The sequence below is a fragment of the Mesoplodon mirus genome (genome assembly GCF_964341445.2).
Source record: "Mesoplodon mirus genome assembly, chromosome: 11".
NCBI lineage: Eukaryota > Metazoa > Chordata > Mammalia > Artiodactyla > Ziphiidae > Mesoplodon > Mesoplodon mirus.
This window is the reverse complement of record NC_138987.1, coordinates 92,876,582-92,898,408: the sequence shown is the minus strand read 5'-3', so window position 1 is coordinate 92,898,408 and position 21,827 is coordinate 92,876,582. Positions and strand designations below refer to the sequence as shown.

The window sequence follows — 21,827 nt, the reverse complement described above, 5'->3', positions numbered from 1 at the left end:
ATATAGAAATGTGACCCAGAAGAAACAAAAATTCACCTGTAATTTTACCATCTAGTTTTATAAACATTTTGTTGAATAGTCATCCGTCCCTTCTCTATTCTTTTTTTTTTTTTTTTTGCGGTACGCGGGCCTCTCACTGCTGTGGCCTCTCCCCTTGCGGAGCACAGGCTCTGGACGCACAGGCTCAGAGGCCATGGCTCACGGGCCCAGCCGCTCCGCGGCATGTGGGATCTTCCCGGGCCGGGGCACGAACCCGTGTCCCCTGCATCGGCAGGCGGACTCTCAACCACTGCGCCACCAGGGAAGCCCTCTATTCTTTTATGGAATATAAATTCCAGGAGGACAGGGATCTGGCTCACATCCGCGACCCCATGCTTTGAACAGTGCCTAGTGCATGGCTATGTGCAAATGCATTGGTTGGATGGATCAATAAATAACTCTAGGAGAATAATTTGAATTGAAATAAGTTGTCATGATACAGCAGTGAACAGCAGAAATAGAGTTGCTTGGGTGTGGCCGACTTGGAATGCAGCTGCTCCTGCTAATTTGCTGTTCTCCTTGGATCAATTACTTCACCTCTCTGAGCCTGGGTTCCTTCTTCGGTAAAATACTCATTCTAGTTAATATTTATCAAGTGCTTACTATGCACCAAGTGTTGTTATACGCTCCCTACGTGTATTTCTCACCATAAGAGGTACTGTCTACCCCACTTGTGCCCCGGGAAATGGAGGCGTGCAGTCACATAGCTAAGTGGGGAGCAGCTGGGCTCTGGACTCCAGTGGACGCCTGGCCTTGGGATGCCACGACTTCTGGGGCCACTCCCGACTCCACTGCTGAGTGACAGAGGAGTGAGACAGGGAGGTGGCTGGGATGATCATGCCCAAGGAGCTCAACTGTGGAGCAAGGTCCAGGGGGTTATCACCTGGAGGTCAGAGAGCAAAGTTCTTAACTAGACGACTTCCTCTCGACTGTGAATGTGAGGAGTCTGGCTGGGCGTTCACGGAGCGTAATTAAAGGGCCAGCCAGCCAGCTCTCCACCACTGAGAGGCCGGGTTCCGAGGGCTCCTGGTGTGTCCCCTTCCTCATCCCCAGCCACCCCCAGGATGGTGCCCAGGGTCAGGCAGGGAAGCAAATCAGAAGTAAATCTGATCATTCCTGACCGTGAGCAGCCTCGGATGCATTTGGTGGGATGATTAGCTAGCATGTCAGTGGGCAGGGCACTGTCCCCCTCCCTGTCCCTCCCCCCACCCCCAGATGAAAGTGTGGGCAGATAACCTGTGTTTTGCTTGTATCCATGGTAACCAAATCTCCTTTTTGATGAGGAGGAATGGGCTTCGGTAAACAGATCTATTTGTGTGACTCCTGTTACTCATTTGAAGCCATGTCACTCCTTTTTCCACTGTGGTCTGTGTGTCTGAGTCACGGGGAGCCTAAACTGGCTTCTCTGAATTGATGGCTCCCTCCCAGCCTCTCTTGATCGACTGCCAGCTTAGCAGGGCGTAGCTTTCCAACACATTTTTTTTTTAAGCCAGACTGATTCATAGAAACTCCTTTAAAAGCACAGTGAAAAGAAACCGCCCATCACACACCCCAGCACACCAGCGCAGGAAACTTATAACCTCGGAAGGCCAGCCCTCCCCTCACTGTGGTCACAAACCTCCAGAAGAGCGGACGCCTGCCACCAGCTCCTGTCACTCTGGGCATCTCGGTCGCTGGACCCTCAGGTAGGACAGCTCCCGACACTGTGGGGAAGCCCAGAGAACTTTCCTTCCTTCCCACTGCTCTCCTCCTTCTGACCTCACCGAAGCTTTGCTTTTTCTTTTATTCCTCTGCTGTTTTTCCATGACTCTTTGAAATGAGCCCTTCGAATTTTTGGCTATAAGTGGGCACCGAGACAACTTTTTCCTTAAGGTTCAGTAAAATGTAGTTTGACGGGGGCCCCGGGGGGTCGAGGCCATCGGGGGGGCTGGGCTGTAATTAGGTCTTGCAGGAACTGGATTCTTGTTCTGAAAGTGTGATGGGAGAAGGGACTTTGGAACAGGGTATTCCAAAGATTTGTACTAGCTTCCTAGGATACCACTAGCGTATCCTTTATGGGTTTTCTTTACGGAGGAACCACGATGTACCTTTGAAATGACAGAGCGTGCTTGCCCGATGTTGTCAATTCCTCTGTTTTTGATTCAAAGTGCTTCAGGACTTGAACTGTTTCTCTGTTTGCTGGTCTTTTGGGGTGATGGTGGATAGAGATCTGCATTTCAGTTTATTTTCGTGGTTACTTTGACTACTGTCTTTTGGCTTGTTCATTCACTTTTATTTAAGTGTAAATATTTTTTCTTTCCACGGGATAGGAGGAGGGGGTTGGTTTGTTTAAAGAAAACCGTTAGAGGGAGAGAGAGAGGGAGAAAGAGGAAAGTCTTTCTTTCAAGTGGAGTTTGAAATAAAACGCAGGACGGGTGCCTTTGGTGTAGTTGGGAGCCTGATGTGGATTCCAGAACTCTCTCTCTGGCCAGATATGGAGGATGGGGAGAAGCAGGAGGGAAACTAGGTTTGGAGGGGAGGGGAGGGCGGGGGAACCTCATCTGTCCCTGTAAAAAAAATCGCTTTGTGTTTTCACTTCAGAAACCACCAAATTTTAGTGCTGAGTGAAAATATGGCATATCAGAAATGTTAAAATAATTTTTTATTTAGGTGGATGTGGGATTTTTTTTCTGCAGGGAAGGCAGTGATTGTTTTGGAACATTTATCTTCTCACTCTTTCCAAAACATGGCTGTACAAATGCAAACACTCGTGCTAATCATGAAAGGGATCTGGAAAAGGAAGACGAGTGATTTCTATTTGCTTTTTTTTTTTTTTTTAAGGTTAGCATTTTGGTGGAGGCGTGGCCCATTTCAACATAGATACTGGTGTATTTTTTCCCCCAGGTAAACAAGATGAGGAGAATGACAGGATTCAGCTTGTCTGATGAAATTAGGCTTTTTCTTTAGAAATGTAGTTCGTAGGAAGAGAAGATTCAAAAGTAATCAGCCTGCGTACCTGGTACAGGCAAGGCGCCTGGTAAAATTGCCCTCAAGGGAATGATTAAGTTAGTGCAGGGGCAACTTTTCAAGATGCAGGGAACTCCCACCTTTGCTTGAAATGTTGATTATTTCCCAGTTTACATGGACGTGGATTAGGGAAGCCATTATTAAGCTGATGGTAGTGGTATCCTAGGAAGCTAGTACAAATCTTTTAGTCTGTGCAGGTTAAAACTGATAAGCTAGATTTAACTGGTCAGCAAATAGACAACACTGACAATTCTGGGGGCGTAAACCATCGTCATGAAATTCATTATTTGTGCGGCATCTCACTTTACGCTGGAGTTTTATAAATGAGCAAGTGTGCTGCGTGTTATTGCCTGGAGTTTGAGGGCAATTTAAAGAATGCAGTTCTGATTCCCACCTTCCCCTCTTCCTCCAAGAAGTAGTGAGAGAGTTCCGTGGCTGAGGGAATTTTTGTGGATTTCAGCTGTGAATCTTTGGCAAGACTGAACCGGGAGGGTTGTTTTTCCTCCTGCCCTCAGAGGTGGATCAAATTCCACCCCAGACTCTGAGGACTGTGGCGGGCGTGGAGCGCTGTCTGGAGGGCCGCAGGATGTCCGGTCTGGCGTCCTGGTCCAAGGACCCCCTGGATTTTACATTGTTTGAGGGTAGGACACTGTTCTGGGAGTTGGCAGAAGGCCATCGAGGACCAACCCAGGGCAGATCACATCCCAGAGCAGATGCTGGCCCCCTCCCAGGAGTACAGGGCAACCTCTAGGAGAGGAAAGACGTCCCCTCCACAGACCGCAGAAAAGACTGTGGCTTTCTCTACTCTTCCTGCTTCCCTCCTAGGCCAGACTTGGCCCATCCAGTTCCCAGGGACATCCAAACTCTGGGGGACCTAGGGAAGGAGCTCCATAGAGGCCACCTGGGGCATGCAGACCCTCTTGGCTTGGACTCGGTGGCTCTGGGGGTTTCAGCTGGTACCAGACCCCTTGGGACCAGCGGAGAGAAAGCAGTCAGAGACCTAGAAGGCTTAGAGGTGAAGCAAAATGGCTTTTCTGTAGACTCCTCAGAGCCTGACAGGGAATAGACCCGAAAAACGGCCTCAGAAAAGGGCACAAGGCAAATCTAGTTGCATTTCATCCTTGATTTTGTGCCCTGAGTTTGGCAGGGATCTTGGAGGTCAATCCATTCATTCTCTGCCATATGCAGAAGTCTTATTTTCACACCACCTTGGATGGATGGGAATTTTACATTTCCCTAAAATTGCCAGAGAAGAGGCTTGGTACCTCAGAAGGTACTGCCATGCTCACCCACCTTTGCTGGATAGCTCTAATTACTAGAGTTTCTTAGATCCAGCAAAATTGGCTTCTCTATAACTCCTATACTTTGTTCCTAGTTCTCCGGTGCTGAAAATACCCATTCTATTTTCATTGTTGTTGATCCATCCAAGGCTACTTATCCTCTAAACACTTGACCCTTATTTAATATTTAATGGATAAAACTTAATGCATCTGTATTATTATTATTACTAGCTAAGATTCAGAAAGAGCAGGGAGTGTTTTCGAAGCTTTGAAACTGTGCGCATAGTCATCCATACGCAAGTGATCTGATCCTGAGGTCCTTCATTTTCTAAACACATGCATATGGTTCCTTCTTGAACCGACCACATGTATACACATAGATATGTGTATGCCTAGCACAAAAGCTCAGAGCCATTTGGGACTCTCAGATATACATACTCAGAGGGACACACCCAGTTACTACCACGAGGTCATGGTTAAATCAATCCAGTGCCAGAAACACAGGCTTCTGACTTGGCCTTCTGGGGCTGGTCCCTTAACTTGGTCCATAGTTCATGCAGCCCACACCTTTCCACTGTTAACCTCCTGTCATAGTAATTACAGGAACAGGCTGCCAATCAACATCCCCTTGATCTAATTGCTGGTGGGCAGTCTGGATGTCAATCCCTTGAAAAGAGCTCATAATCCTTAACTAACGTAGAACTGGAATTTTCTGACCATAAATGTCCCTTTTCCAATACTTTTTTCCAGTTCTGCCCAGATGACCCTGGATTTCTATTCAGTAATCAAGGGAGCCCAAATACGCTTCCAGTTAGGAGTTTGCTTGAATTCCCAGAACCCCACTCCCCAAACATGCATGTCTCAAGACCACTCTTTGTACCATTTCAGTTACAAGTCATTTCTCTCAATTTAATTGGGAGATCTGCTGATACTGAAGCACAAGGATAAAAGTAGAAGCCCTTGTGGGGATTGCTGTGTCTCTCTCTCCCTTTTTAACAAAATATTTGGGTCAACCTTTCCTTCCCTGCTGTGGAAATAGCATTTCTCTGGAGATAAAATGGACTCCTCTATTCTTGGGGCCATCGGCCTTACGCGGATCTGGCAGCGTTCATATTTCCCGAGCCTGTTTCATGAATTCTCGTTTCCAGTGGGGTAATTAAAATTGAGAACCTGCTGGGCTTGGGTTGAAATCGGTGGCATGAATCCTGGGGTAGGTGCAGGATGGCTGAATAGGAGGCCTGAGGGGCCATTGTCTTGTCTCGACTCTGCTGTGTGATGTGGGCAGGACATTTGTCTTCTCGATGGAGGGAACTGAGCTTAGTGGTCTCCACGGCCCCTTGTGGCTCTGAGACCCTATTGTTCTAAGATCCTACCATTCTTGTTGTGAGAAATCCCCTGGCTCATGCTAACAGCAAGCTTAATCCGTAAACACTGGTAGGAAAGTGAAATGAAGCAACGTGTTGCATGGGAACAGGCATCTCACGGAGGTCGGAGGACCCAGGCGGGCTCCTTGGCTTCATACGCTCAGAGGTCCCTTAGGGACCGGGTCCGCGGGCTTCACCGCCGGGTAGCAGTGAGCATTCACCCAGGTCTCGGAAGAAAGGTAAGAGGTTTGATTTGTGAAACCCGAGAAGCACCTGCTCAGATAAGCAGGGCCAGGCTAGCGAAGTCTTGTGGGGATATTGACAACAGCAAGGGATCCGCTAGGAGCCAGACCAGGCTTGGGGAGATGTGACGAGCTGGTCTTGGGAAAGGAGCCCCACCCTCTTGTCAAGGAGGGTGCGGCCGCAAAGGTGTGCATGAGAGCCGATGGGGAGCGGACGTTGATGAGGAAAGGGGAGGTGCCAGGAGGAAGCGGGCGGGGAGCAAGGGGACCGCGTGGGTTTCCTTAGGCCTATGTGTCGGGGGAGGAGGGGGGCAGATGGAAAGGTCTAGAAGAGGGAGAAAGTGGAAAGAGGAAGCCAGGGAGAAGGAGGAAGAACAAGGCAGAAGTGTGAAGATGCTGCACTCTTGACTCCCTCCCTCAGTGCCTCGGGACAGTCCTTAGGGCCAAGTATTCCTTCTTTGTCTCCCCCCCACCCGCCCCGATACCACCCCCCGCCGCCGCCGTGAAGAATCTTCTGTTGCTCATGGATGCAACATTTGAGTTTCCATCGAATATCTGTGCCAACAGGGCGGTGATCTTCCCCGGGGACGTTTCTTCCCTTTTCCGAAGGGTCCTATCAGGGCTGACAGCAGAACGAAGCCCTGGGTACTTTGATGTCTTCTTTGAAATAATCAAAGACCCTGCCTAGGAGGCTAGGTGCGGGGAGCTGGGGAGAGGTTTCCGCTCCTGAAACCAGGGTTCGGACCAGCCAGGTGGTTCCACACTTATTTCAGAGAAAGGGTTGTGAAGCTGAGACCTCGTGCTTCCCTTTGCCCGCCATGCTTCGCTGGGGAGGGGGGCTTGTGCTGTACGCGGGAGTCAGGATGGAAGGTTTGAAGCTCGTCTGGAGCTGGCAGTGGCAGCGGAGTCGGGTTTGGCCGGGGCAGGCTCAGCTGGTGGCCCCTCTCAGCAACCTAATGGAGAGAAGCAGCGTCCTTCCAAAGGCCCTTCGTTTCTTCCAAGGGCGCTCTTTTGAGGGGCTGTGCTGACCCTCTGATTAACTAGAAGGCGGTGGGAGGACCAGAGTGAAGGGGAGATCTGGTAGAAGTTCTAGAACTTCTGCCCCGACGTAGGAGAGAAAAGCTCGTGCTGCAGTGGAGGAGGCCTGACCTGGAAGATGCCAGGGGGTGGGCTTCATCCTGACGCTGCTTTCACTCTGGAGACCTGCTTTTCCTCTTCTGTCGAGGAACTGGACTGAATAACCTCAGCCCTGCTAAGCCACTAAACAGCCAGTTGCCCTTAGAAAGAGCAAGAAAGCCTGCAGCCCACCCACTGTCGGACAGCCCCCACCCAAGGGCCCCTGGGGCCGGGCCACACCTTGATTTTCTTCCCAAACCCTCGTTATTATCTTGGCAACCTCTCCCTCGGAGACATTCTTGCCGCCAGAACACTCCTCTTTTGTTAGGGGCAGAAGACAACGAAGCTTCCTTCCTCGCCCAGGGGACATTGCCCGATGGCCTGACCAGCTGCGGGCCGGGGCCGGGGACACGGGCTGGGGCTGCCCAGGTCTGGCCTGAGCCTTGGCAGATGTTCCCCAGATCTAGCCACTCCCCGACACAAAAGAGGACCAGGGAAAACCAGAGGGAGAGGTTATTCTCTTTGGGAATGTTTGGAAAAACAAGCTTCGTGTTGCTTGTTTGCTTCTAGCATAGTTGCTGACCCTCAGTTTCTGCCTGAGAAGCTTCAAGCCCATTTCGCTGGGCCGAGCTTCTCATTTTCCATAGAGGAACACAAAGAATAACCAACAACTGTACAGCCTTTGCTCTGTGTCAGGCAGGAGCCCTTCAGCCCTCACACTAAGGCTACGAGGTCTGCAGATCACAGCTAAAACGGGCTGGAGTTTCAACGTGCTTGGAATAGCTTACAATTTTATATGTCAACTATACCTCATTAACACTGAACTTTTTTTTTGAAGTGGTGCAGTCAGGAGTTGAATCTGGAATTTGTGCTCTTTTTGCTGCTCAATACTGTGTCTCTCTAGGAGCTACTGTCCAGAGAGGGTATGTTATTTTCCCAAAGTTAGCAGTTAGTCAGAGGCAGAATTTTTATGAGAATCTGGTTTTCAAATAGGTGCTTTTTTCTTTCTTTCTTTTTTTGTTCCCCTTCAATAACTTCCTCCTACCCCCACCCCCAGTTCCTCATCCCTAACTATGGGAGAATCATGCTAGTCTACAGAAGTGCCGGAAAAACATCACCTTTTCTATAATAAACCCCCATTCATGAGAGGTGCAGTCCCCTTACCCTCAGGACCATGAAAAAAGAGTTGTTTTCTTTGGAGCGTGTAGATTCCTGTTACTTTTGCTACTTGATTGCTGATGTTTCTCCTGGTCATAAAAACCGCCCTGTGCACTTGAAAACATCAGACCCTGGAATGACGTGTATACAGTGAGGTACAGCTTGAAATTCTTTCCTTCCACACCAAACATCAGACATCCAGAAGCAGGAGGAAATAGCCCTTCAGGATTCTTTTTCTCCACATGTTTCCCACGGAGAAATTAATGCCCCCCTCTCCCACCCTTACATAAAAACAATATTTAGAATGGAAAAGTACACTTGACATAAAACAACAACAATGGTCAGAAAAGCTCATCCAAGGTCTCATCCACTCAGCCCTGCCTTTAATCCCAGCCTTTTCCTCCTCCGGATACATCCTCTACGGCTGCTCCCCAAGAGAGTATTTCCTTTTCTGCTGGACATTCATTTTGCCAACCCAAATGATCCTCAGTGGGAAAGAAACATATCAAAATAAACCAGCAAAAGCAAAATGATCCTGATGTGTATAGGACAGAAAGGCATTCATGCTACCACCCTGCACAGTGTCCGCAGGAGAAGCACAGCCACAGTTTTGGGTATGCCACGAAGGAAGATGGGCAGATGTGGGCTGACTCATGGAGAGCGTATGACCAGAATTGTACGACCAGTGGCTTTGTCTTTCATCTTGTGCCTTGGAGAAAGCACTGTGTCTTGGTCTGAGAAAACGTTCTTCGAAGTCTGCAGATACCCAGAAAGAGATGGGGATTTCACTGAAAGCATCAATCAATGAAAAGACAGAGTGTGTCCATCAGTCGGGTCATATCAGGACAGTGTTATGACTTAGTGAGATTTGGGGATCTCAGGTGATGTCCTCTGGCTAATTCTCTGATCACCTGGAAGTTCTGCTGGAAAAGTGACCACTTTAGAAAAATGCTAACAAGGAAGCATTAGACAAAGGGCAGAAGTAAGATCAAGGTGGTCCTTGTCAAGAGCAGCCTCTGATGTGTTGTCAGGACCTTTCTAATGGAAGGGGGTCTTGGTAAGTAGTGAGCTCCCCGTGACTGGAGGAGTTTAAGCATGATTTAGGTAGTTCCTTGGTGTAGATTTATAAATGAGTTTCATGCATTGGGGAGGAATTTTAAAGCCCCCTTTCAGTCAGAGATTCTGTAATTTAAAGAGGTAGATAGGGACGTTAAATACACAAAATAGTATTTAGAAGTTTAAGATTTTTTCTTTGCATTTACTTGTTTCTTCTTGAATAAAAGGGAACAAACACACATATAACCTTGAATATTCAAATGTCAAAGCTACTCGGAGGACTTCCCTGGTGGCGCAGTGGTTAAGAATCCACCTGCCAATCCAGGGGACACAGATTCGAGCCCTGGTCCGGGAAGATCCCACATGCCACGGAGCAACTAAAGCTGTGTGCCACAACTACTGAGCCTGCGCTCTAGAGCCCGCGAGCCACAACTACTGAGCCCGCATGCCACAACTACTGAAGCCCGAGCGCCTAGAGCCTGTGCTCCGCAACAAGAGAAGCCACCGCAATGAGAAGCCTGTGCACCGCAACAAAGAGTAGCCCCCGCTTGCCACAACTAGAGAAAGCCTGCACTCAGCAAACGAGACCCAATGCAGCCAAAAAATAAATAAGAATTAAAAAAAAAAAGATACTCGGGAAATATTCACAGAGTTTGCCTGTAGTAAGATGTTCAATACATAGTTACAGTAATATATAAATAATTTCTAAAACTAATACAGGACTAAAGTTCACCTATATAAAAAAGGGGGTTAAAAAAGGGGGAAACATTTTCTCTGTAGAATTCTGTTGTTTTTTATGAAGACTTCAGTTACTTTGACATTGATTGTTTTTCCACAGAAAAGAAAATATTGCCTTCCTTGATTCATTTATTTGCTCGCTGGACAGATACTTGGTACCTGTCATAGACAAGCTTCTCCTTTCAGGAACTTAGAATTTTAGGGGCGGGGGAGTGAAACATTTCCACAAATAATTCTGTTACCAGGCGGGTTGCCACCAGTGATTTTAATAACGGGAGGAAAATGACTACTTCTGTTTGGGTTTAAAATTCCTCGGGTTCCCAGGGCCAGCGTGAGGCGTTTGGATCCTCTTTCCTGATTGGTGGTGGGGTGGTGGTGTGTTTGGAAGATTTGAGAAGAGGAGTGACTTGGTCGGATAACCCAGTGGCACAGAGCATGTACTTAAAAGAGGGAGGAGTTCAGAGAGAGGATCACGGGAGAGGCTGATGGTCCTGAGCTGGACAACGACAATGAGAGTGGAAAGTAAGGATGCACGGGAGGTAAATACTGGAGGAAGAACGCATGACCTGACTGTGTTATTTTCAGCAATGAAACTGGGATGATGAGGACACGGGAGGGGGAAGGGGAAGCTGGGACGAAGTGAGAGAGTGGCATGGACATGTATACACTACCAAATGTAAAACAGATAGCTAGTGGGAAGCAGCCGCATAGCACAGGGAGATCAGCTCGGTGCTCTGTGACCACCTAGAAGGGTGGGATAGGGAGGGTGGGAGGGAGACGCAAGAGGGAAGAGATATGGGGATATATGTATATGTATAACTGATGCACTTTGTATAAAGCAGAAACTAACACACCATTGTAAAGCAGTTATACTCCAATAAAGGTGTTAAAAAAAAAAACTGGGATGAGAAGAAGGAGTGATGGGGAGGGACTTTGGCATCTGGTCATTATTGCTCCTGTCTCCCCAGAAAAGCCTGGGCTGTCTTCAGCTGCCAGGGAAATGACTAAACTGTCTTCTGGCTAGCCAGCCAGATCCACAGGCTTCTCAGAAAGCTCTATTGTGTCATCTGGTAGAGGATGCCTCCACTTTGCCTTTGTCTGTGAGACTCTAACACACTCCAAGTGAATCGCAGACATTTGAGCTCTGTGGGACTCCCCCATTACTCACACAACCCCCAGATCCCTGTTTCTGATTATGTGACACCCCCAGTCTCTGGCGAGTTCTTCAGTGACTCAAGCCGAGGATTTCCATCACTTCCTTTGGGGGAGAAGTAGGTTTCGGGAGCTCTATTCTGTTGTATTGTTCCCAATTATTGTTCCTTAGACCACCCTCAAGCACTGCTTCCCCTAGACTCTGGTGGCCGCTCAATAAACACACAGACTCCAGGGCGGAAAGAAAGTTATCTGACCCCTAGCTTAGCAATCACGGAGCCAAATTACTAACATCTCAATTGTCTGTTTAGAAGTCAATGATTCTCAAAGTCTCTGCAGTATGAGTTACCCATCAGAACAGGAAAGGTGTCCACAGAGGCCTGATTAATTTCTCCTGGTCAGAACGCCCTAAAAGTGTTAGGCTACCTGAAAAAGGCAAAGAGGAAGGCAGTCTCAGGGATATGTCCCTTTGATTCTTTCATTTTGGGGGGGGGGTTGGGTATAGGAGGGAGGCAAGAAACCAATAAAGACTTAAGTGGACGGAGCCAACTAGAGAGGGCAGTTATCTTTCTCCCTAACATTAGTTAGTCATTTACAGCTCCATTCACCAGCAACCGTAATCTTCAGGCTCATTTTCACTAACTGTAATAAATGTCCTATTAGCAAAGAACTTCATCCAGATCTAGAATGGTCAGTGGTTGTGAGGCTTGTATCGGGGACAGGAGTGTAAAGAGACCACGGCCCTAGTGTGGTCTGGGCGATGCGGAAAGAGCAGGGGAAGCGTGGTCAGAAACCAAGATGGCGGTGGTGGAAAAGGAACCGGCGGGCCTGTCCATTAGGGCAGAAAGAAGGACAGGAAAGGGATAAAGAGAGCCTGTGTGTGGCTCTACGTCGCTAACCTCCATTTCTCTTAATGATCACTTCTCTCTAGAATCAAAATTCATGCCTCCTCTGCTTTTCTCAGTTTCCCACCCAGCCCCACAGAGCCCTGACCACCCCTGTCCCCTTGGGTAAATGAGGGTAAAGGGGGTGATCCTACTCTGCTTCCAGTGGTGGGTAGAGAAATGTGTTCCTGGCACCCCACATAGAACAGTCAGTGGACATGCTATCCCTTGAGAATACGGTGGATTCACTAGCTCTGGTGGCCTGGGTCCAACTCCAAGAACCACAGATCATGTTGTTAGGGAAGTCCCAGCAACCATGTGACAAACTTTGGGACGTTCCTGAGCACCGATGCTCTGTTGGGAGGAAGGTGTGGCACCCAGCTCCTTAGAACCTCCATGCCATTATCCTCTACTGCCTGGTTTGAGCTGCCCGGCTATGACGAGGGGTCTGCTTTCCGTTGGCACGTGCTATCCATAGCATTTTGGAGAGGTGGGAGAGAGAACTCAGTTATTGCTTTAGTGAAACATACTGCCACGAAAGAAAGTTGTAGCAGCCAATACTTCCAAAGGTATAAATGCTCAGAAATGGTCTCTTTTCGGCGCTTTTATCTGAAGCAAGATACACACGAGGCCAGGGAATGAGGCTCTCAGAAATCTTCCCTGCCTGTGAAGGGTGGGTGGACCCCGTGGTCCACGGGGTCTTCTTTTATTTCTACGCAAACCACTCTACTACTTGATAGGTCCCCACTCATCTGCTGGGGGGCCTCTAGTATAGGGACTGAGTACCTAGGGATGATCCAGGCCAGACATTTAAGAAGACAGCTCATTCTGTTTCCAAATGTGTTGGGGAGAGCCATTGAAATTAAAGGAAGCCCCTCGAAGCTGACAATGGATGATACTAATAAAAACCTGACAAATTTGGGGCCATGAAAAATGGAGAGGTTACTCTATGTGTTATACAATAGCTCCAGCTAAGCAGCTCCTACTTCCGGCTGGATACAGCAGCCAAAAGTGGAGAGAATTGTATGTTCCGTGCATTAAGAACACTTGCTAATCCAAGACATTTTGCTCCTTTCTTTGGTGAAAAGATGTGGCATGATTACAGAATCTAAATACCCTGAAAGAGAGTCGCTTCCTTGCTCGACTCCGCCACTCACTCCTGCCTGCACCCCGCAGGGGGATAATGGTCAGGCGGGGCTGTGGGTTAGATCAGAAGTGAGAGCCATTGACCAGGAGCTCGCACGCCCAGGGAGTGCAGTGGACCAGCCACGGTGAAGGTGCAGGGTAATTGGAAGGCAATTATGTCCAAGTCATCAAAATGGACAGCGTGAGCTGGGGCGAAAGGAATCAGACTCAACTTTGGAGGGTTACAGACCAATCCAAGGAGATGGAAAACACTGCTGGATCCCCAACAGCATGTAAGGGAGGAGACTCAGAACATTTTCCTCGACCTCAGTTAAGAGGCCTCACTTGGTGTGTTATATTCTGTCTTTGGTCCCTCAACCCCTATTAGGAGGAGGTTGTTTGTAAATTAGAAGCAAAGGAATAAAAAAAGTCATTTGTAGAGCCCAAGGAGGATTAAACATGACTTGTTATATAATATTTTTAAGATAAATTTATTTATTTTAATTTTTGGCTGCATTGGGTCTTCGTTGCTGCACACGGGCTTCCTCTACTTTTGGCGAGCTGGGGCTACTCTTTTTTTTTTTTTGCAGTACGCGGGCCTCTCACTGTTGTGGCCTCTCCCATTGCGGAGCACAGGCTCCGGACTCACAGGCTCAGTGGCCATGGCTCATGGGCCCAGCCGCTCTGCGGCACGTGGGATCTTCCCGGACCAGGGATCGAACATGCACCCCCTGCACTGGCAGGCGGATTCTTAACCACTGTGCCACCAGGGAAGCCCATGTTATATAATATTTTAATTCCCTGCATTCAGAGAATTAATTCATGCCTGTTCCTTTCTCCATGGGGGGTGAGATCAGGATCTAGTGATGGTGTGAATCTTGGGGGTGCCGGGAGGATGGCTAGCACAGGGCTGAGAAGAGTGAGGTTTCTCCTCCTCATCTCTAAGGGGGTGTTCCTAGTGGTCCTCCCACTCAAGGGGCAAGGATTAGGCATATAGACAATTTCTAAGACGACCTAAATGATTTTATACACACTGCCTTGTGAACTGGAGAGCAGATATCCTATTATTGGCACTTAACATGGGGCAGCCTGGTGACGGATGGACTGGGTTGGTTTGGTGCCAGCTACTCAGTTTCATATAATAATAATAATAATAATAATAATAGTAATACTAACAATCGCAACGAAAACAACCCCATTAGTATCTGCCATGTGCCAGGCTCTGTGCTGGAAGTTCTCCATATATGATCCAATGTAACCCTCACATTTCCCTGTATGATTAGCATTGCAACCCTCACTTTACATAGGAGGAAACTGAGACTGGAAGGTGAAACAACTTTATATGATTCTAACTCAACCTTTGTCTAATTCAAAAACCTCTTTTCACTGTGCATTAAAGTCAAGCAGAAAATTGAGGAAGTGTGCAAGGACCTGAGAAAAGCAAAAATGCATTTGAATGTGTGGAGAGATTTTTAATAGCAGGCCTGAAAGCTCCAAGCTCTCCCCTGAAGCCGCGGGATAAACTTCATCATTTTGGTCATTCACAGTTCCACTGGACACATTTCTACAAAGAGAATCTAGGTGGCAGGAAGTGCTCGGATGGGGAAGGAGGGCGCTGGGGGGGGGGGTTTGGAATGGGTCGGGTGGGCAGTGGGGGCCAGTGTCTGCCTCTCATTCCTAGCCTGTCAAGAGCAAGGCCCCCGGGGTACCGTAGGTCATTCTAGATTTTGAGTGCCTGATGAGGTAAAGGAGAGGAGATCAAAAACATCCGAAGTGTTGGAATGAATGTATCCGTGCTCTCCTGTAAATACCCGGTCCAATGTGAAAGGGGCTCAAGCACACTCAAAGCTTCAATTAAATGAGGTGGAGGGAGAGAGAGAGAAGTGGGACACAGTTACTGGATGTGCACCGCCAACTCCTCCCTGGGAGGGGACAGCCACACATCCACCCTGCCTAGGGTGTGAATAACCTGAGCCCTTCCCTTCTGAAGTCCCCGAGCTGGTACCGCCTCTGAACTGTCTTGGGCGTGAGTGACAAAGCACGCCTGTGGCTCACATGAATCAGAATAGTTGCCCTCTCATGCATCCTTCACACTTCCTTTATTTTCTAGGTTGGATGACCCATGGGCTCCTGTCTTCTGTTCTGCTGAGATGATGGCTGAACGCTTTTGTTTACCCATGCACATTCTTAATCTCTATGAGTTCCCCATCCTCCCACCCACCGTGTGATGGATGCATTTGCCCATCTGCTCTACTGAGTCCTGAAGGATTGGCATTTGGGTAAATGTCATGCACAAGCCAAAGGCACATTTGCTAGTCTCTCAAGCTGCATCCAGCTCCCAGAACTGTCATATTGAATCATAGGAAATATAACCCTATGCCCCCAGGTCAATAGCAGAGTCCCTACCATGACACAGCCCAAAGGCTCCGGTGCAGTAATACCAGTCTAAAATGTTCCATTGGTAGATGATCAGACCATTAAACTGTAATTAGGTAGTTATAATTATTGAATATCGACAGCATTATTATAATAGAAGTTGTGGCTCTCACGTTTTATATCTCATCTGGGATCAAATTAGTAGCCCATTCCGTCTCTGGGCATTGAGTAATAGCTGCTGGTCTGAGGAAAATTCGATTAAAATTGCTGGGTGAGCAGTTTGATAGAAGCGTGGACACCTCCCTAGTGGAAAATAGAAATTTATATGACAGTGTTGCACAGAGACCTGGAAATTACAGCTGTGAACGACCTTTTAAAAACCAAAGTCCTACTTTGGCCTCTAAAACACAAACAAAATAAAATGATAAGTTACCATAAAATTTTCTTGTTTTGAAACAGGCTGTATCAGAAGGATGAGTATATAAATACCTGAGAGGCAGAATTCTGTTTCTGTTTAGGTCTATTTAAATAGACGAATAGGTACTGGGGGGAACTGGGCTCACTAGTTGTTTGCAGGAATTTATGATGAAATCTTGATGGTTTTTACTTGCAGCTCTTCCTGATTTTAGCAGCTAGCCCACCCAGGTGGGGAAGCTGAATTATTGTGTTGAATCTGACAGTAACCTCTCCTTTCCCTTTCTTGTTCTTTCTTTTCAGAGCTCTCTTCACTCCCAAGCCACCAAAAAGCCAAGATGTTGGTGTTACTGGCCAGTATCTTTGTGGTCCACATTGCCACCGTCATCATGTTATTTGTTTCCACCATTACCAATGTGAGTCGTGTTCTTCTGTTCATTCATTCATTTGGAAGCTATTTGCATATTTACATAAAGTGCTACAAAGGACATTTAAGCCATAATTCCTGCCCTTTGTGAATTTACAGTTTAGTCATGGAAAAAAATAAACACATACTTGCACTTCAAACAACTAAGTAACAAGTGTCTACATGAGTGATCCCGCCAGACTGGAGGACACAGCGAGGCTTCTCAGTGGAGGTGGAGCTTGGAGGACGGGTAAATGGGTGGGGTTTCTGGGACGCGTTCTAGGTGTGCCTGTCAAGGAGCCCAGCAGGGAGGGACAGGCTTTGTTCAGGGCAAAATGCGGACACCTGCGTGGCAGGGCAGAACTCCTCTTCCTTCTGGGGGCCTTGATTAGAAGGAGAAATGGGAGTGAGATCATAAGACACTTTGGTGGCCCGACCACCAGATTCAAGATCTGGGCAGAGAGTCTCATGTGAGAGTGGAATTTCGCAAGATTAACCCGATTCCCCTGAATTAACTCCAACGAAACAACCTAAAAATATGGAGGTAGCAACAGGCTCTTCTCTCTGAACCTTGGGCTACTCTGCCCTCTAGTGGTAGTTTGCAGGGTCCATTGTGCTTTTCTCAGAAAAAAACAAGATTAGCTCCTTGGACCTAAAAACCAAGGCCATCCATCACTAGACAGAAAAAGATGGTTCCAGAACCTGTTTAGGTCCCTGTTACAGTTGAAGGATAAATGGGTTTTAAAGTTCAGAGTTTTGCCAACATCGGTGGGTATAATTATAGGCAAGGCTAATTGAAGCAGCACTGTGATGAGCCAGAACGCTCACCCATGTGGCCTCCTCCAGACTCTAATTTAGCCGTTCTGTACGCTGCCCTCCAAGTCTCTCAGGATAACAGGTCCGATAAACAACTTCAAACTGTATTAGTGGATGCTGATTGCTGAATATCTGAATGATCAGCTTCTGATATGGGGCTGGACACAGAGTTGTTTATTAAATCAAGAGCAGGCAGGCGATTTGGCCCTGCTTTTCCAATAACTCTCATTTTAACAGACACTCTGTGTAGACAGGGCTGGGTGTTTGTTTTCCATCCCAGAAGGATAGCTGTTTTGCTGGCACTGTGGTGAGCCTCGGGGAACACATTTTGGTCATTCTTCTACTTTCAGCTGCCGCCACAGGAAGGCTGTGGCTAGACTATGTTATTATGGAATTACTTTGCATGTTGTGACGACCAAGGTTTATCCTTCTGTTTAGATGAAAGTGGCTTATTGATCACTCAGCTCTTTTCTTCGTTGCCCTTTATGTTTCTTACTTTTTTCCAGTTGAACATTTTTCCTTAACTTTTTTCCCCTCTAGCCAGGCCCTTCCATGAAACAATCTTGGTGGGGTGTATGAATTGTGCCTCCTTGAAACCAATTTCCTCACCCAGGGTTTCCATTTCTTAGAGCCTTAGAATTTTAAATCTCGATGGTTGAATTACTTCTTTTCTTTTTTTTTTTTAAAGTGATGAGGTATGTGAAGCCCAGAGAATGAGGTGACTTTTCCTTGGTCACACGTTCTTCTCTCTCTTTTTTCTTGGGACCTTTGTGACTTCAGTTTTAGTGAGACCTTATTTCCACCAAGAGATGGAAATAAACCATGTTTATCGCTAAATATGGAGTCTTGGTTAAGATTTGGTCCTGACACAAGGTGATTTGTTGTTTCCTTTTGTTTCAAAGCAGGGGGTTAGTTTTTAAAGAAATTTTTATTTCTTTCAAAAATTTATTTCAAAAAATTTTTACTGGAGTATAGTTGATTTAAAATGTTGTGTTAGTTTCTGCTGTACAGCAAAGTGAATCAGTTATACATATACATATATCCTCTCTTTTTTAGATTCTTTTTCCGTATAGGTCATTACAGAGTACTGAGAAGAGTTCCTTTATTTCTTTTTGATTTCAGGCCTGGATGGTTTCAGATGTTGGAACAGGATCAGTAGGTCTTTGGAAAAACTGTACTGCCATTGCTGACTGCAGTGACAGCCTGTCATACAGCGGTGAAGGTGTGTACAAAGATATTGTACTTAGTGCTGACAGTTCGTGCGCTTAGGAAAATGGCCAGTCCCTCGGGGACTGGGTAGCCTAACACCCTCACTCCCCCCACCCTGTGTCCACAGATGCCCTCAAGGCAGTGCAGGCCTTCATGATTCTGTCCATCATCTTCTCCGTCATCTCCCTCGTGATCTTCGTGTTCCAGCTGTTCACCATGGAGAAAGGCAACCGCTTCTTCCTCTCGGGGGCCACCATGCTGGTGTGCTGTGAGTATCAGCTTACCCAGAAAAAGCTTTCCCATGGATCTCACCGTGGGTGCTCCCGGCAGCTTGAAGAGCTGAGCACGTGGGGCAGTGAGACCGCCTTGCACAATTTGTGCCCTTTGGGAGAACCCCTGATAGCTGCTCGGAATAAGAATCCTCGTAGGCTTCATTGTTGAAACCTGGGCTCCCGGGCAGCTACCAAGTGGCTGGAGTCCGCCCATCAGTAGCACTTGTATACAAGACCCTTGAAGGGGGCAGGGATGTGGGATTCCTTAGAAAGATGAAACCGCTGCCAGAATGCCTGCAATGATCGCCATTCCCTCTCTCCTGTTAATTCTCCCCCCCACACACACAGTTTGGTGGAAGGCACGTTCTTTTGCATCCCTCAGGCAGCCTGCCCTTGTGTACTGGGGTCCAGATGGGAAGGCTGAGGGGTGGACCCGAGAGGCTGTGTTTCAGCCACACAAACCAGTGCAGATGTGAGAACTCGAACACCTCTGATTTGCCAACACAGCCATCAAGCTTGGTTTGGGGCAAATCGACAGAACTACCGTTGGGGGTCAAATTTCCGAGTTCATTTTCCCATCGCCCATGAGGGAAATAGGCTCTTCCTAAAATTATAAAATCTTTTTCTTGGTTTTCATGTTAAGAAACCAAACCAACAGCTAATCGTTGTTTCTCGCCGGCAGGGCTGTGCATCTTGGTGGGGGCCTCTATCTACACTCATCACTATGCGAACAGCTCTGTAAACCAGTACCCGGGGAGTCACCACGGCTATTCCTTCATCCTGACCTGGATCTGCTTCTGCTTCAGCTTCATCATCGGCATTCTCTATCTGGTCCTGAGAAAGAAATAAGGCTGATCACGTTATTGGGGAATCGGGGGGGTGGGGGTGGGGAGGAGGGAGTCCTTGAATCTGGGAGAGGAATGGAAGTTGCTAAGCAGGGAAAACCAAGAGAGGGAATTGGGGGGAGGGGAAGGCAGGGGGGAGGGGCTGAAACCCAAACATGACTGAGGGGGTCCTGTACTGTCCAGCCCCTGCCCCGGGAGAAAGCCGTGGGCTGGGGCGGATGCTCCCTGGATGCAGGCCAGAGGGCCTCCCTCCAGCCTCCAGCTGTTATCAGTTACATACACTGCCTGGGGCCCCAGCAGCTGCCACATTGCTGGCTCTACTTCCGAGGGTGAATTCTGTCTTCAGACCTCCTGCACCTAGTTAATATAGCGGTACAAGTCCCGGCAAGGGCAGATACTGTTCTTGTGCGGAATACGCCAGGCTTGGAAGCCGTCCTGCCCTTCTGACCCAAAGCAAAACAGCACCATCTGAAGGGCCCTGTGGGAGGACTTTGGCCAGTGAGCCATTATCCCTCGTTGGAACAGAGATTTAGCTCTGTGGTATTTGTGACAAAATGGGAGGAAGAGAGATAGTGATTAAGGCTAAGTTGGTGTGTTAGCTAAACTGAGAAAGAGAACTTTTCACAGTGGAAGGCCTGGGGCGTGGTCAGAACCCAGACTAGACCTCACACCGCTGTCCCTCGTGGAGACCTCTTGCTACAGACTTTGCTTGGCCTCTCCTTTAAAGCCAAGGCAGCTCTCTGGAGTTTCTGTAAAGCCACTAACGACCAATTCAGTAGTGGAAGCACCACACAAATTGTGGGAAAAAGGGACAGTGTTATAGCAGGGTTATGTTAGAGTTATGTTATTAGGAACCTCTCTCCATGCAATCAATGTTTGTTTTAAGTATATAACGTGAGAGAGATGGACAAAGACCCGTGCAACACAATCTGTTACTCTCCCTCTAAATTATACACTTTTGAGGATGTTTTATCTAATTAGCCGCATTGGGGATCAGGGCTCCTAGGCTCAGAGACAGCTCTAGCTTTGACATGAGCTGGAGGGGTTGCCTTTCAGAGGTCCTGCCTATCCCACAACACAGGTGAGGCAAGGCAATTCTGGAAGCTTCTTAAAATACACACAAACCAAAACCAAACAACAAGTCCTTGGATGAAAGGTGCTATATCATTGTCAAGTATTAAGCATACTAGATTTCAGTCACAATAAGAACAGAGTGTCCGTGCTTCCAGGAAAATAAGAAAATTTCCGTGAGAGAAATAAAAGTATAGGTGATGGGCAGATATTTTCTTTAAGGAAAAAAAAAACCCTAAAAACTCTTGTGGTTCCCAGTCAGATGGTAATTGAGCTCATTTGCTGCCACAAGAGTGTTTCTATATAGGACTTAGAAGTATGGTATTAGTATGGTATTCCTGGTTAAGCAGGCATTGCTCTGGCCTGGCGCAGCTATTTTAAGCCATCTCAGATTCTGGCTAAAGGGTATTTTTTTGGTGGAAGACATTTCCTTTACCAATCTGAGAATATCTACCCTAGGGAGACTCTGAGACATCTTGCCTACTTTTCATCTTCTAGCTCCCTCTTCATCCCGTTTCTTATATATGTTTCCTTTTGGGGAGCTATTATGCCACAGTTGCTGGTATTTATGTAAAAGGACTATTACTAAGTATATTTCTCTATGTTCATTCTGGTTAGGGGAATGTTGAGAGCCGGCCACCAAATAATCTGGGCTGTGGGGTAAATTGGTTGGCAAGCAAAAACTGTGGGATGATGAACTTTTAAATTATGATTTAATGGTCACATGATTTTAGAAGGCTGTCTTGAGCGCAGAAGCAGATTTACATATCAGATACAGCCAAAAGAGATACTAACATTGTGTTAAAAAGTCAAACTGTGACTGGAGTGAACCATGTATTCCCTTGTCTTTTACTTTGTTTCTGTGCCATTTATGTCTCATGTAATTTGCATTACGTTGGTGGGTTGTTCTAGTACTGTATTTGGCTTCTTCTTTAATAGATTGGTATTTCATATACTATAATTGTAAATATTTTGATACAAATGTTTATAACTCTAGGCATATAAAAACAGATTCTGATTCCCTTCACCGTGTGAATGTTTTCTTTCAAAAAATGTAGGAAAAATATGGATGATAATGACATTGATTCCTAATGAAGTTGTCAATCAGTTCGATTTGGACAAGTTGGCATTTATCAGAGACATTAAGCTACTTTCAGGAGCCGAAAGTATAGTTTTATCTTGCTTTAATTAAACCTCTTAAGCAAAAAATGGAACTTCGTAAGCTAATACATTTGAGAGAGGTTATTATCTTGAATCA

The 21,827-nt window shown here is 47.1% G+C and overlaps 1 protein-coding gene across 1 annotated transcript; it reads left to right on the top strand.

Moving 5' to 3' along the window:
• The first annotated feature begins 1,575 nt into the window (after positions 1-1,575).
• EMP1 (epithelial membrane protein 1) lies at positions 1,576-21,596 on the top strand. The gene is made up of 5 exons (XM_082634935.1): positions 1,576-1,724; positions 16,254-16,366; positions 18,295-18,394; positions 18,509-18,649; positions 19,336-21,596. Exons 2-5 carry the CDS (start codon positions 16,289-16,291, stop codon positions 19,500-19,502), a joined length of 486 nt encoding a protein of 161 aa, XP_082491061.1. The 5' UTR covers positions 1,576-1,724; positions 16,254-16,288; the 3' UTR covers positions 19,503-21,596.
• The last annotated feature ends 231 nt before the right edge of the window (positions 21,597-21,827 follow it).